At 39.9% G+C, this 13,499-nt stretch overlaps 1 protein-coding gene across 3 annotated transcripts in view; it reads right to left on the bottom strand.

The window, feature by feature from the left end:
* Positions 1–13,499, bottom strand: part of LOC121873251 (potassium voltage-gated channel subfamily KQT member 1-like) — a 158,695-nt gene that overhangs the window by 75,798 nt on the left and 69,398 nt on the right. For all 3 annotated transcript variants that reach the window (XM_042376664.1, XM_042376663.1, XM_042376665.1), the window contains exon 2: positions 6,250–6,384. In XM_042376664.1, the coding sequence (XP_042232598.1) occupies positions 6,250–6,384 (135 nt within the window). The remainder of the gene's footprint in view (positions 1–6,249; positions 6,385–13,499) is intronic.

The raw sequence follows: 13,499 nt of genomic DNA, 5'->3' as shown, positions 1-13,499 counted from the left end.
TCGCTGTTTCCCGTCATCCATCCCAGCTTTCCTTCTCCTTTCCATTATCCTTCTTCCATCACCCTTCCTTCTTTCCTTATCTCACCCTCGCCCTTCCCGTCCCTCTCTCTTCCCCCACCCTCTCTCTTTCCTCATCTTTCCTTCTTCCTTCCCTCACCCTTCCTCAGTGATCTGGGTGAAATGAGGCAAGCTCCAGCATCATCTTGCCTCGTGTCAAACAAGCAATATCAGGAGGAGAGAGTAATTTCTCAGCCAATTAATGAGAGCGCTACACACACCACGCAGCGTCGTCTTTCTTGGCAACATCTCAGCATTTTGTTCTCCTTGCTGAAAGATCTTGGAAGATTTTTATTTATTTTTTGATTGGTCATTATTTTTTGATTAGTTAATTTGGTTATATTGTCGTCTATGGCTGTTGTTAATTTCGTTGTGTACCTTTTTAAATTTCTTTGTTCATATTTTTTTTATCTTGACTGTTTATGGCTTTTGTTATTGTCTATGTTCATTGTTTTTGTTGTTTTCTTTGTTTGTAGTTTGTTGTCACTATGTTTGTGCAAGTATAGTGCTCTTTCATGATCGTTGTAGAAAAGGTGGGCAAGATGCGGTACATAAGGTGGGCAAAATGACGAAGAATGACAGCAGGATGAGATGATTAAAGACAAGACATCACGTACAGAATGACCAGTGACTTATGCACAAGAGAAGCGACTGGACACCTACGACTTATCAAGGCATGAAAGATGAGAATTAAATAAACGCCTTGATGTTATAATGTAGTATAACTATTTAATAGTTAAGTTCAATATACATGCACTTTCCTGTATACTATTATGAAGAGCATAGTCTTAGCACCTGAGATAAAAATATAGATAATTCAATGTTTAAGTAAATACAGATAAAGTCAGTAAACTACATCCGATCATAAAAAAGTAACTACTGGTTAATGAATAAGGGTAGCAAAGTAAGTTTCTAGACTGAATAAATTTAAAAAAAACTTAAACTATAGGGAGCTTAAATATTACTAATTACTCAGAGCAGAAACGTAAAAAAAAAAAAAAATGGAATATAGAGCTCACTGAAATTCATCTCTGGGTCAATCCTGAAAAATTCCCTGAGAACGTTATTAAACTCAGGGTTTTCCCCAAATGTATTGACAAAGGTTTCATTTACTAGGAACAAGATTTTTATTATTTTTTCGGCAAGTGATAGAATAAGCTAGGATATCATAGTGCTACCAGATGTCGAGAAGCATAACTATCGCTGTTGAAGCAGAAATATTGCAGTAATAATTGTAATAATCTCGTTCAACTCTCCTGGTAACACTGCTATATATTTACCACATTTTCGTCTCTCGTGACCTAAGGCAAAACATTAACATAGTACAACCTTAACTTGATTACTTTAACCCCTTTTAACTTTCACGTATCAATCACTCACTAAATCACCATCCAATACCCAAACTACAGTATAACATAACTTCTCATAGTGTGCTACAGTGATAACTATAAACGATTTGTATAGGAAAGATATAAACCAAAACTCATCGACGTACAACCACCTCCCTCAAGACAACAATACCCACTACCACCAAAGCCACAAATTTCCGTCAGGGGATAAAAATATAATCTAATTTCGTGTTTATACTTTTTTTACGATAAGAGAGAAAGGAATGGGAGAAAGAAAAACGTCCATACAACATGACGATTATATCTTACAAACAAAACCCATAAAAAGGTTGGGGGGGGTAAGGCAAGACCACAAAGAACTTCATTGCCTTTGAGTTTTCGGGTCATAAAGGGTTAGATCCCCCCCTGTATCCCCTTCTAGGGTCGTAAAAGGTAACTAAAAGGGGTCAGAAGGGGGTTGGGACACGATAAACGGTACATATAAACCTTCATCAAGACGTAGTTACTCTCACAGGCTCTCTCACGCTGTAAATAGATGCCGACAAGTATTACTGAAAGCTTGGCTGGGGTAAGGGAGCTGGTTTTGTCTTCAATGCTGATAAAGAAACTCGTGAGTATATTTAGGAGGAGAAACGGAAGTGTAAGCAGTATTGTGCACCTTGATACCTCCTCTGTACACCACAATACCACATCTGCGCACCACAATACCACCTCTGTGCACCACAATACCGTCTCCGTGCACCACAATACCGTCTCCGTGCACCACAATACCGTCTCCGTGCACCACAATACCGTCTCCGTGCACCATAATACCACCTCTAAGGCTACGCACACCACAGTTACCACAAGCGATTGTTAACGGGAGTAACAGACGAACAAGAGCGTGGCCTTGGTCAAAGGAACTAATTTGAATACTTTGTAAATGAGTTGCCACACCAGGGGAGAGGGGAGGAAATTGTGAGCATAAAGGAGGGGAGAGGGGAGAAAATAGGAAGGGGAGAAGAGAGGGGGAGGGGAGAGGGAGAGGTGGGAAAGAAGAGGGTAAGATTAAGAGGTAATGGAAGAGAATTGTAAGAATAAGGAAAGTGGTAACAGAGGGATGGATTGAATGAGAGAGGGAGAGAAGGCAGAATATGGGAGGGTAAGAGAATGGATAACTGGAAAGAAGGATGGGAGGGAAGGAAGAATATGAGAAAGGAGGAAGGGGGAATATGGGAGGGTAAGGGAATGGATAAGTGGAAAAGAAGGATGGGAGGGAGGGAAGAATATGAGAAAGGAGGAAGGGGGAATATGGGAGGGTAAGGGAATGGAGAATTTGAAAACAAGACGAAAAATTAACCTCGAGACAGACAGACAGACAGACAGACAGACAGACAGATACTATATAAATAATTCAGGCCCTAACACAGGAGTGGGTGTGAAAAAAGAAGGTTAAGGTGACATTTGCATATTAATGACAGAATTTAGGTCGAGTGATGAATACATCAAACACGTGAAGAAATTACCTTAATGACAGAGAAATTGTTGGTCAGGTGTGGAAACAGGTGAGGCGAATAAACTCACTTATTTGTGTGCTTATTTTTTGTTAATCAATTGTTTTTAGAGAGAATGAACGTATTTAAATTCGAGTTATACCGATTTATTTTTATTTTCTTCAATTATTAACTCGAATGTTTCAATAAGGAGAACTGTTAATTAATTTGCATTGATTCATTTTCTTATAAATGATAAATAAAACAAATTAAACCGGGAGAGAGAGAGAGAGAGAGAGAGAGAGAGAGAGAGAGAGTGATTCTTTGGTTTATTTTAATTTGTTTTATTTAGTAGTGTTTTAGAAAAGGGGCAAACAATACATTTTTGGTTAATATTTTTTGGTAAAGATTCTATAATAATAATAATAATAATAATAATAATAATAATAATAATAATAATAATAATAATAATAATAATAATAATAATAATAATAATAATAATAATAATAATAAACCTCTCAAGGACAGTAAACCTCTAAGGACAGTAAACTTCTAAGGACAGTAAACTTCTAAGGACAGTAAACCTCCCAAGGACAGTAAACTTCTAAGGACAGTAAACCTCCCAAGGACAGTAAACCTCTAAGGACAGTAAACCTCTAAGGACAGTAAACCTCTAAGGACAGTAAACCTCTACGGACAGTAAACCTCTAAGGACAGTAAACTTCTAAGGACAGTAAACTACCCCGCCAGGCCGTGTACACCCGCCTTTAATAACTTCTAAAGTAAGACACCGGGTGGCGTTAATTGTCACTATCCATCATGCGGCCCAGACTCTACTCTTTCCCGCGCCGAGTAATTTCTGTTATTAGCTCCACTGACAGACAAATCGAGATATTTAGTAATTATGATACAACCGGTGTTATTAAGGTGTAAATGTGTTCTGTCCTGTAATTTCAGTTTGTTGGTGTGTTATTATTTGTTATTATTATCATAGTCTTTATTACTTATCATATGTAGTTTTAGTCTGTTGTTAAGTTATCATTTTTGATGTTTTATATATTTTGAATGACTTATATTTTCAGAGTAGAAATAAAACAAAATCTTGGTATTATTTTATTTTTAATTCAACTTTTAATAATAAAGATTTCAAATAATGTCACTGATAAACAAATAATGTATCGTGTAAAAGGTAACCACTATGCTGTTCCAATTAAGAGATTTTACTTTATGGTTCTATTTAGTATATAATATTATGTATATATACGCGTTACCTATATTATATATGCTAATAAAGTAATCGATCTGATATTCCATAATGCATGAGGATGGCGGTGATTAATCTAAGCTTGAAATGTATATAACACCTGCATTAGATTTTTTCTTATGTACGTTAGAATATTAAAGCAATTAAGACTCAGATTACCTACAGGGTGATCCTGAAGTCTCTATTCACCTGTAGTAATTAAGAATATAGTTCCACCTTGATAGAATTACACTATTATATAACTTAATCCATTCACAGTATATATTCGGAATGATTCTCACTTCCAATATTAATTAAAACTATTTCCAATATCTAAAATATACAGAACCAGGTAAATAAACTATAGCTACAGGTATTGTTAATTAATTATTACAGGTACGCACACAAGGATATTTTTTACCTGTACAGACTATAAACATCAAACAAATAAAATTCAACTTTATTAAAATTAATTAAGGATAAAACGCAAAAAAAAAAAATGTTCAAGATAGGTTCAGTAAATTATAACACACATGAACTATTCAAATAATATCATCATGACCGTCAAGTTGATATATTACAGTAAAAACAAAAATGTCCTGGTGGATAATGAACGTGTGCATACATTATGACCGACCACAACAAAAATATTCTCAGTGGTGTACGAGACTTAGTAAACATGACTAATTCTAGATGTATTATTAGCAAATGATTATATTATTATGTCGATCTAGCCCTGTCTGTCTCTGTCTGTCTGTCTGTCTGTCTGTCCGTGCGTCCAACCAGTTATCTATCTATCTAACTACTTGGTCAAAACACACAAAATAAGACAAATACTGCCAAGAAACATCTAAGAAAATACCCCACAAAATAACCCAGAAAAAACACTATAATATGGAATAAAAAAAAGGGAAAAAACACATAAGCAATAAAAAACAAAAAACAAACAGAGGATGACAGGAGGGTGATTGTATATGGGAGGGTGATATGGGAAAAAAAATTATATATACACTGTATGTATGTATGTATGTATGTATATATATATATATATATATATATATATATATATATATATATATATATATATATATATATATATATATATATATATATATATATATATATATATATATATATATATATTATAATTTTATATGCTCTATCTTCCCACATACAAATTAATATGGAGCTCCGTGGTTGTCCTTTTCCGAATCTTTACCATAAAATCCTCAACAGAAACATCAATTATTTCAACATACCTGTACAATAAACCAACACCTGGGGAGAAAGAGGTTGGAGTGCCCTATTGGTAAAGTTTATTTGATAAGTTAGCCAACAGTCGGAGGAAAAAACGGTAGTTCAGTAAATTGACTCTTTACAAAAAGCCAATCATGGGAATTAATATCTCCTGCAAAGTGAACTTTATCACCTCGAAGCTGTAAATTATTTCAGAGGTAACAGGTTTGATATTTTCGTTAGTTTATGAGAAGGGAAGGAGGGGGGAGGAGAGGATGGAGGGATGAAGAAGAGAACAAGAGGAGGGAGGGACAAAGAAGAGAAGAAGTGGAGGGAGAGAAGAACAAAGAAGAGAAGAGGAAGGAGGAACAAAAGAGAAGCTACCCAAAGAATTAAATAAAGTTATGGAATTCCAGGACAACCTTTATTTGGTTACTCAATAATGGCCGTAACCTTTGACCCAAGTGAGTCAGTAAAATGTTGTTTATTGGTGAATGGTAACTCAGTTTGCCATCAACAAAAAGCGCCAGAAAATATACTTAAAGCGTGACGATGTTAGAATTTTTACTGTAACTCTGGAATTTAAAGCGATATCAATATACTTTTGCTGTTCATATTATATAGTTTTGGAACACTCAATTATGATGGTATTGGTGACATTAAGGTGGGTGGGTAGGTCGGTCGGTCGCTAGTCGGTCGGTCGGTCGGTCGGTCGGTCGGTCGTTCTTTCATTCGGTCTCTCTGTGTCTGTCTTGTTGTAATATATATAATAAACTTACAATATATCCCCTAAAAGGCACTAAGAGGTAACGTTATTTACAACATTCAGTGAAAACAAAAGTCACACACACACACCAGGTTATAACAAGAAACCAGAGGGCAGGAACCTTACCTCAGCACATACTCTATAGTGAACCAGACAACGACGAAGGACTCTATGTAGAAGAGGATGGTGGTGGCCTGTTCCTCGTAGTCTTGCATCGTCAGCAGCACACTCAGCACTAGACAGACGAAGATGGTGCAGAACCTGAAGGACGAGAACAAAATACCTCATTAGAACCTGAAGGGGAAGACGGTGCAAAACCTGAAGGGGAGGATGGTGCAGAACCTGGAAGACGAGAGCGTAAAAACTCGACAGAATTAGAGCTCCGTAAGATTGAAATTATAGAAAACGTAAACACTAGTACTGAGGATGGGGTGGGGGGACTTAGAAAATTTAGACTTCAAAGGGAAAATCATAGACAAATCTGTTTTTTGTTATAACAATAAAAATATAATTCAATTTGGAAATGAATATAAAATAAAAATAGGAAATTGAAAGTCTACAGAGACATAAGAATGACATTAGTAGTTGCACTGCCAATTTCACTGTCCGGAGCGCATAATAAGTGAAACGTGGCAAAACATATCCGTAGAGTTTCACCAAGAGCGCCCTCCTTCCACTGCGAGGTACCAGCGAAGTTTCTTATACTGAGGTGACGCCGCCGCTGCCGCCATCCCGTCAAACTTAAGCAATTTGCCTGACTAATATACCTCTTGAGAAGATGATGAAAAACCTCTTGAACAAACTGATCTTTAAAGTTTCTGAATTTAATTACTGTCGAGCTTTTTTGCCTTCCCTACTCATACCAGCTATCAATTTTCTCATAAAGTCGAGTACATACTGCGGAAAGAGGTTATCTTTCCTTTTCAAACTTACCTGAGTTAGTCTGGTAATATTCTGTGTTATTCTGTTAGTAAAAGAGACAACTTCCAGATGGTAGTAGTGGAAACAGTCTAATTTCTTTATAAACCTAAGCTAACCTCCCCAGATTAACCACCTTAACGCAAACTTAAGCTAACCCAATCTCCCAGGTAGCGTTAAGGTGTTTAATAATCAGGTAACGTAAGCTGAAGTGTCTAATATTCAGATGAGTCAGTTAATAAGATAAAGAGCTCCTAAGTGTTACAAGTGACGTAAGTGCATAACCAAATTTGGACTTACAAGTTAAAGTGGCGTATATGTCCTCACAAGTAGGTCAGGGAAACTTAATTAGATTTCAGAAAAGTATTAAAAGTGAACAAGTATCATGAGGAGGAAATGACCCAAAACTGTGGTGATTAAAGGAAGGAGGTCACGGAGGCAGGTAACAAGGTGGTGTTTAATAGTGATTCAAATTGAGTTTGATTAATGAAGTCTGTTGTATTAGGATAGATTAGTGAGTGAATCTAGATGTTCCTTTAACCTAACCTAACCTAACCTAACCTAACCTAACCTTTAACCTAACCTAACCTGTATATAAGAGCAACACGGTGTCAACACATTGTCACATTGATGGAGTGAGGCGCCTGTAATATGTTGCATTAAATACATAACATTAATAATAACAACAACACTGTACACAACAACAACAACTCAAACCTGCATTAATAACTGTCTGATTGAATGTCTGTACTGATCGTTTGATTAATGGGTCTTGTGGTTTTAATTATTTATACGGTAAAACAAAAACAACAAAGACTTGAATTATACACAATGACTACAGTACTATGGAGTGATGGAGGGGAGTGGTGGAGGGGAGTGGTGGAGGGGAGTAGTGGAGGGGAGTGGTGGAGAGTGGTGGAGAGTGGTGGAGGGGAGTGATGGAGGGGAGCGATGGAGGGGAGCGATGGAGGAGAGCGATGGAGGGGAGTGATGGAGGGGAGTGGTGGAGGGGAGTGATGGAGGAGAGCGGTGAGCGTGGGATACTCCAGCTGTTTTTCAGAGGCAAGTACTTGGGTTATGACAACGGTGGTGGTGATGGTGTATAGTTGTGGTGGCAGTTATGGTGTTTTTGACGGGTGGTGATAGTGGTGGCAGTATGTATGTTGGTAACTGATGGTGATAGTGGTGGAGGTGCTGGCATTGGTGGAGGTGCTGGCAGTGGTGGAGGAGCTGGCAGTGGTGGAGGTGCAGGCGGTGGTGGAGGTGCAGGTGGAGGTGCTGGCGGTGGTGGAAGTCCTGCTGGTGGTGGTGGTGGTGACGAAGGCAGGAGTCAGGTTCAGGGACACGGGAAGGTCAAGGTATGCATCTCATTACACTTGAGGCAGCGAGGACGCACCACCCGAGCTTTATGAAATCTAGTGACACCATCCTCCTGAAGGTGGTGGTGACACCATCCTGAAGGTGGTGGGGGTGCTCTAGTGACACCATCCTCCTGAAGGTGGGCTCTAGTGACACCATCCTCCTGAAGGTGTGCTCTAGTGACACCATCCTCCTGAAGGTGGGGGGTGCTCTAGTGACACCATCCTCCTGAAGGTGGGGGGTGCTCTAGTGACACCATCCTCCTGAAGGTGGGGGGGTGGTGACACCACCTCCTGAAGGTGGGGGTGCTCTAGTGACACCATCCTCCTGAAGGTGGGGGGTGCTCTAGTGACACCATCCTCCTGAAGGTGGGGTGCTCTAGTGACACCATCCTCCTGAAGGTGGGGGGTGCTCTAGTGACACCACCTGAAGGTGGAGGTGCTCCATCCTCCTGAAGGTGGGGGGTGCTCTAGTGACACCATCCTCCTGAAGGTGGGGGGTGCTCTAGTGACACCATCCTCCTGAAGGTGGGGGGGTGCTCTAGTGACACCATCCTCCTGAAGGTGTGCTCTAGTGACACCATCCTCCTGAAGGTGGGGGTGGTCCTCCTGAAGGTGGGGGTGTGACACCATCCTCCTGAACTAGTGACACCATCCTCCTGAAGGTGGGGGTGCTCTATTGACACCATCCTCCTGAAGGTGGGGGTGCTCTAGTGACACCATCCTCCTGAAGGTGGGGGTGCTCTAGTGACACCATCCTCCTGAAGGTGGGGGTGTGACACCATCCTCCTGAAAGTGTGAAGGTGGGGTGCTCTAGTGACACCATCCTCCTAGTGACACCATCCTCCTGAAGGTGGGGGGCTCAGTGACACCATCCTCCTGGAAGGTGGGGGTGCTCTAGTGACACCATCCTCCTGAAGGTGGGGGTGCTCTAGTGACACCATCCTCCTGAAGGTGGGGGTGCTCTAGTGACCACCATCCTCCTGAAGGTGGGGGTGCTCTGGTGACACCATCCTCCTGAAGGTGGGGTGTCTGTTGACACCATCCTCCTGAAGGTGGGGGGTGCTCTAGTGACACCATCCTCCTGAAGGTGGGGTGGTGCTCTGGTGACACCAACCTCCTGAAGGTGGGAGGTGCTCTGTGACACCATCCTCCTGAAGGTGGGGTGTTCTAGTGACACCATCCTCCTGAATGACACCATCCTCCTGAAGGTGAGGGTGGTGCTCTAGTGACACCAACCTCCTGAAGATGATAGTGGGGGGGGGGGTTCTAGTTACCAGAATACGGTTCCATAGTATTATTATATACCGCGGCCAACATGCGCATGCATAATGGGTGGAAAATAGAGGTCTTGGAAGGCGAAGGTTACAGGAATCGTGTCTTAAGAGGGGCTGAGGGGGCTGAAGGGGGCTGAATGGGCTGAGGGGCTAGAAGGCGAAGTATAGAGAGGTCAAGACTAGAATAATGAAGGTACTGAAAGACAGATACTGGAGGGATGGTGTCTCTCTAAGGTCTGGAGTGGTGATATGTGGAAGACTGTGAGAGGAGAAGACTGCCATGGATAGCTGAGAGAGATATGGTGTACTGTTGACCGTCTGGAGTGTAAGACTTTTGTATTGTAGAAGTAACAATAAAGAAAAATACAGATGAGAATATTTTTTTTTACCCTTTGAGGACGAACGTAATCAAGGGGTAAATGCATCGTACTCAAGGGGTTAAGATATCTTATTCAAGGGGTTAAGACATCGTATTCAAGGGGTTAAGACATCGTAAACAATGGGTTAAGACATCGTACTCAAGGGGTTAATACATAGTACTCAAGGGGTTAAGACCTCGTAAACAAGGGGTTAAATCGTAATCAAAGAGTTAAAAACCTAAAAAAAAAAAACGAAAGATAAACCAAGTGAATCTTCAATGTAGAATAAATTTGTAAAGATTTAGATTGATCAATAAAGAGTAAGAGAAATAAGAGATGAGGGGTTACGAACACAAAGGCTATATAAGAGGATTGACAAAGCTTGGAAGCACAACGTCCAAGAATGAAAATAAAAATGCAGGTATCTGATCAAAGGTGAATACTGGAAGGAGCAAACACAGACGGGCGAGACTAAGAGGATTGGAAGTGAGAGTTACAAGCACAAGATCAGAGAGGACAGACGGTGGTAGTAGTAGTAGTAAACACGAAGCATAAGGCACTGACAAAGGTTACAAGCACAAGGTCGAAAAGGATTGACTATAAGTTCCAAATACATGGTCTAAGAGGATTAAGTTTGTACCCTGGAGAGTTGAACTGTCTGTACTGTGTGTGTGTGTGTGTTGGGGGGTAGGGAGGTAAGGAGAGTGGATAGTGGGAAGTAAGGGGAGAGGGGAGTGGTAGGAAGTACAATCACGCGAACTATGTAACCTCCAAGGAAAGTTAATAAGCGAATCTTGCAATGCGACTGAAATTCTTTAAAATGTGACTCATGGAAAAAAAACACCGTAAACTATGTCATGACTTTAATATTCCGGTGCGTCTCAAGAAAAAAAAACAAAAGATCTTACATTTAATCTGTCGTGCAAAAGACCTTCTCAACCACATCAAAACTGCATAATTCTTACATATACAAACACACGCAGGTATGTAACTTTTTTTTTATCACGTCTTTTGTTTTTGTTACTGTATAAAAATGTGAATTAACCAACGATGCAAGAGACTGACGATGAGGAAGTATTGTGGGTAATTTTCCGCTTTAAACCAGCAGTCAGAACACACAAGAGTCGTCAAGGTGTTTCATAATCTGGGGGAGAGTCGTGATGTTCTTCCACGTCTCAACATAATTGGGGATTACTGAGGCTCTGAATTATGCTACTTATTTTATGAAGGACGAATTAGAATATACACAAATTCCCAATTAAATTATGATACAGTACTATATAGAGGAATAGCCAATCAAGGCTGAGTTAGTAGGAAGATTATTATCCAAATTCATATTAAAATTTGATCTGAATATCACGGAATAGCTAATCGGTGCTGATTTAAGTTATGGATTGTAGAAAAAGGAAAAACAAATTATTCAACATCAGATTTATATTCATGTCCAGATTTGGGTATAGAGTGAGTACACAGACAGATTCAGGATTTCTCTGCAGGTAATGTGTATGTGGAGGAGTCATCTAGGAAGCCATTTGATGTGTTTTGAAGCCTTAGTTTGTATTGGCAGCCATATTTGTTGTTTTTGAAGCCTTTGTTCGCGTTTTAGAAGCGTTTGTTTGTTTCGAAAGCTTGTTCTTACGTATTCAAAATTTCCTTAACGTCTTGAAGCTTTTATTTACAACTTAGAATCAGTTATTTGGCCCTGTAAGCTTTTATTTTTATCTTGAAGGCTCTTTTCACGTCTTGGAAGCTTTAACGTCTTGCGGGCTTATATTTACGTAATAAAAGTTATCGTTTAAATTGTGAAAGTTTCCCCCTAACGTCTTGAGATTTCTTGACAAGTTCAGATAATATACGAGGGGAAGTTAATACGTGCAATACGGCCACTAGGCATGAACCAGCCAGTGCAAGATATGAATGGCTCTTGTGCTGGAATCATAACGTATTTCAGAGCTTATTTTAGATTAGCAAATACGTGCATTAGTTTATCAAGACTTACTCAAGATTTTTATACTCTCACATTGGGCAAATATACACACGCCTTACACTCTTACCTCATTACACCTTATACTTCTTTCTTATTATACCTTATACTCCTTCCTCATTACACCTTATACTTCTTCCTCATTACATCTCACACTCCTCCCTCATCACACCTCACCTCCCGTCTGACCCATTGTAATACGCCAAAGCCAATTTCCTTCTGCAATAACTCAAGCTTGACTGCTCGTTCACAACACAAGAACACAATGAACTACTCCTCTCCTCCCCTCTCCTCTCCTCGCCTCGCCTCGCCTCGCCTCGCCTCGCCTCGCCTCGCCTTTCCTAGCTTGGTTCATTTGTCGGATGAAAAGAATAATATACTGAATGACGAATTCTGCGTTTTTTCTTATCTTGAAATTGTTTTGAAAGAAGAAAAAAGGAAATATCACGGCATAGGGAAAAAATTAACAAAAACAATAAGTTAGTGAAGTTTGTTATGTTTGTTCTGTGTGCTTGTCATTTGTTTAGTTGTTTTAAATGTACGAGTTATATTCAACGTGTTTGTTAGTTTTCAACTTTATGATTTTGCTCTTTACGTCAGATTAACATGGATTGGGTTAAACTGAATTTGATTAGGTTAGATTAGGTTAGGCTAAGGTTGGCTAGGATGGGTTAATTTTGGTTGTTTGGCTAGATTAGGTTAGGTTAGGTTAGGTTAAGATTCTTTAAGATACTCCAGTCATAAATTTCAAGTTTTAGCTCCATGACAGAACTTTAGGTCAAGGATAACAAAAAAAAAACTCCTGAAGAATTGAGTCAAAAGAATCCCCTTACAATAACGTGATTTAATACCAAGAACATCCTGACGATATGTTGACATAGGCGGACCTCTGAACCTTTGATGAGATGGGCAGAAAGATCTCCCCGAGTCTTACAGCCTTGAAAATATATGCAGAGGACCTGGTAAGTTTAATAGTATGCAAAATGCTCCAGGAAGCCTCGCCGGATGCTGAACCTATGGCAAAAATACTTCAGACAAACAAGCCTCAGCCTGAGTGTTTAAAATGCTCCAATCTGAAACTTTTACAAAATGATCCAGAAACCAAACTGGAATGCAAATATTTTACAAAATGCTCCAGAACATGTAACAGGGACCCAAATCTTGTACAAAATGCTCCAGAACACGTAACAGGGACTCAAATCCTTTACAAAATGCTCTAGAAAACGTAACAGTAACCCAAATCTTGTACAAAATGCTCCAGAGAAGTAGCCAGGACTGTCAACACGACTGAATACTAACCATGACGTATATACCGTACTAATTGCGTCACAGATTGAGGCCAGATGGGTCCAGGAGGTGAGGTATTGCTGTAATTGTATCTAGGGAGGAGGTAATGGTAGGTGAGGTAGAGGTACAGGGGGTAACGAGGGGTGAGAGGTGGAGGCACTGGTAGGTGAGGTAGAGGAGGTAACGAGAGGTG

This window comes from Homarus americanus, unplaced genomic scaffold (genome assembly GCF_018991925.1).
Source record: "Homarus americanus isolate GMGI-L3 unplaced genomic scaffold, GMGI_Hamer_2.0 scaffold32929, whole genome shotgun sequence".
Taxonomy (NCBI): domain Eukaryota; kingdom Metazoa; phylum Arthropoda; class Malacostraca; order Decapoda; family Nephropidae; genus Homarus; species Homarus americanus.
Note: the sequence above shows the minus strand (reverse complement) of the source record. Positions and strands in the feature narration are given on the sequence as shown.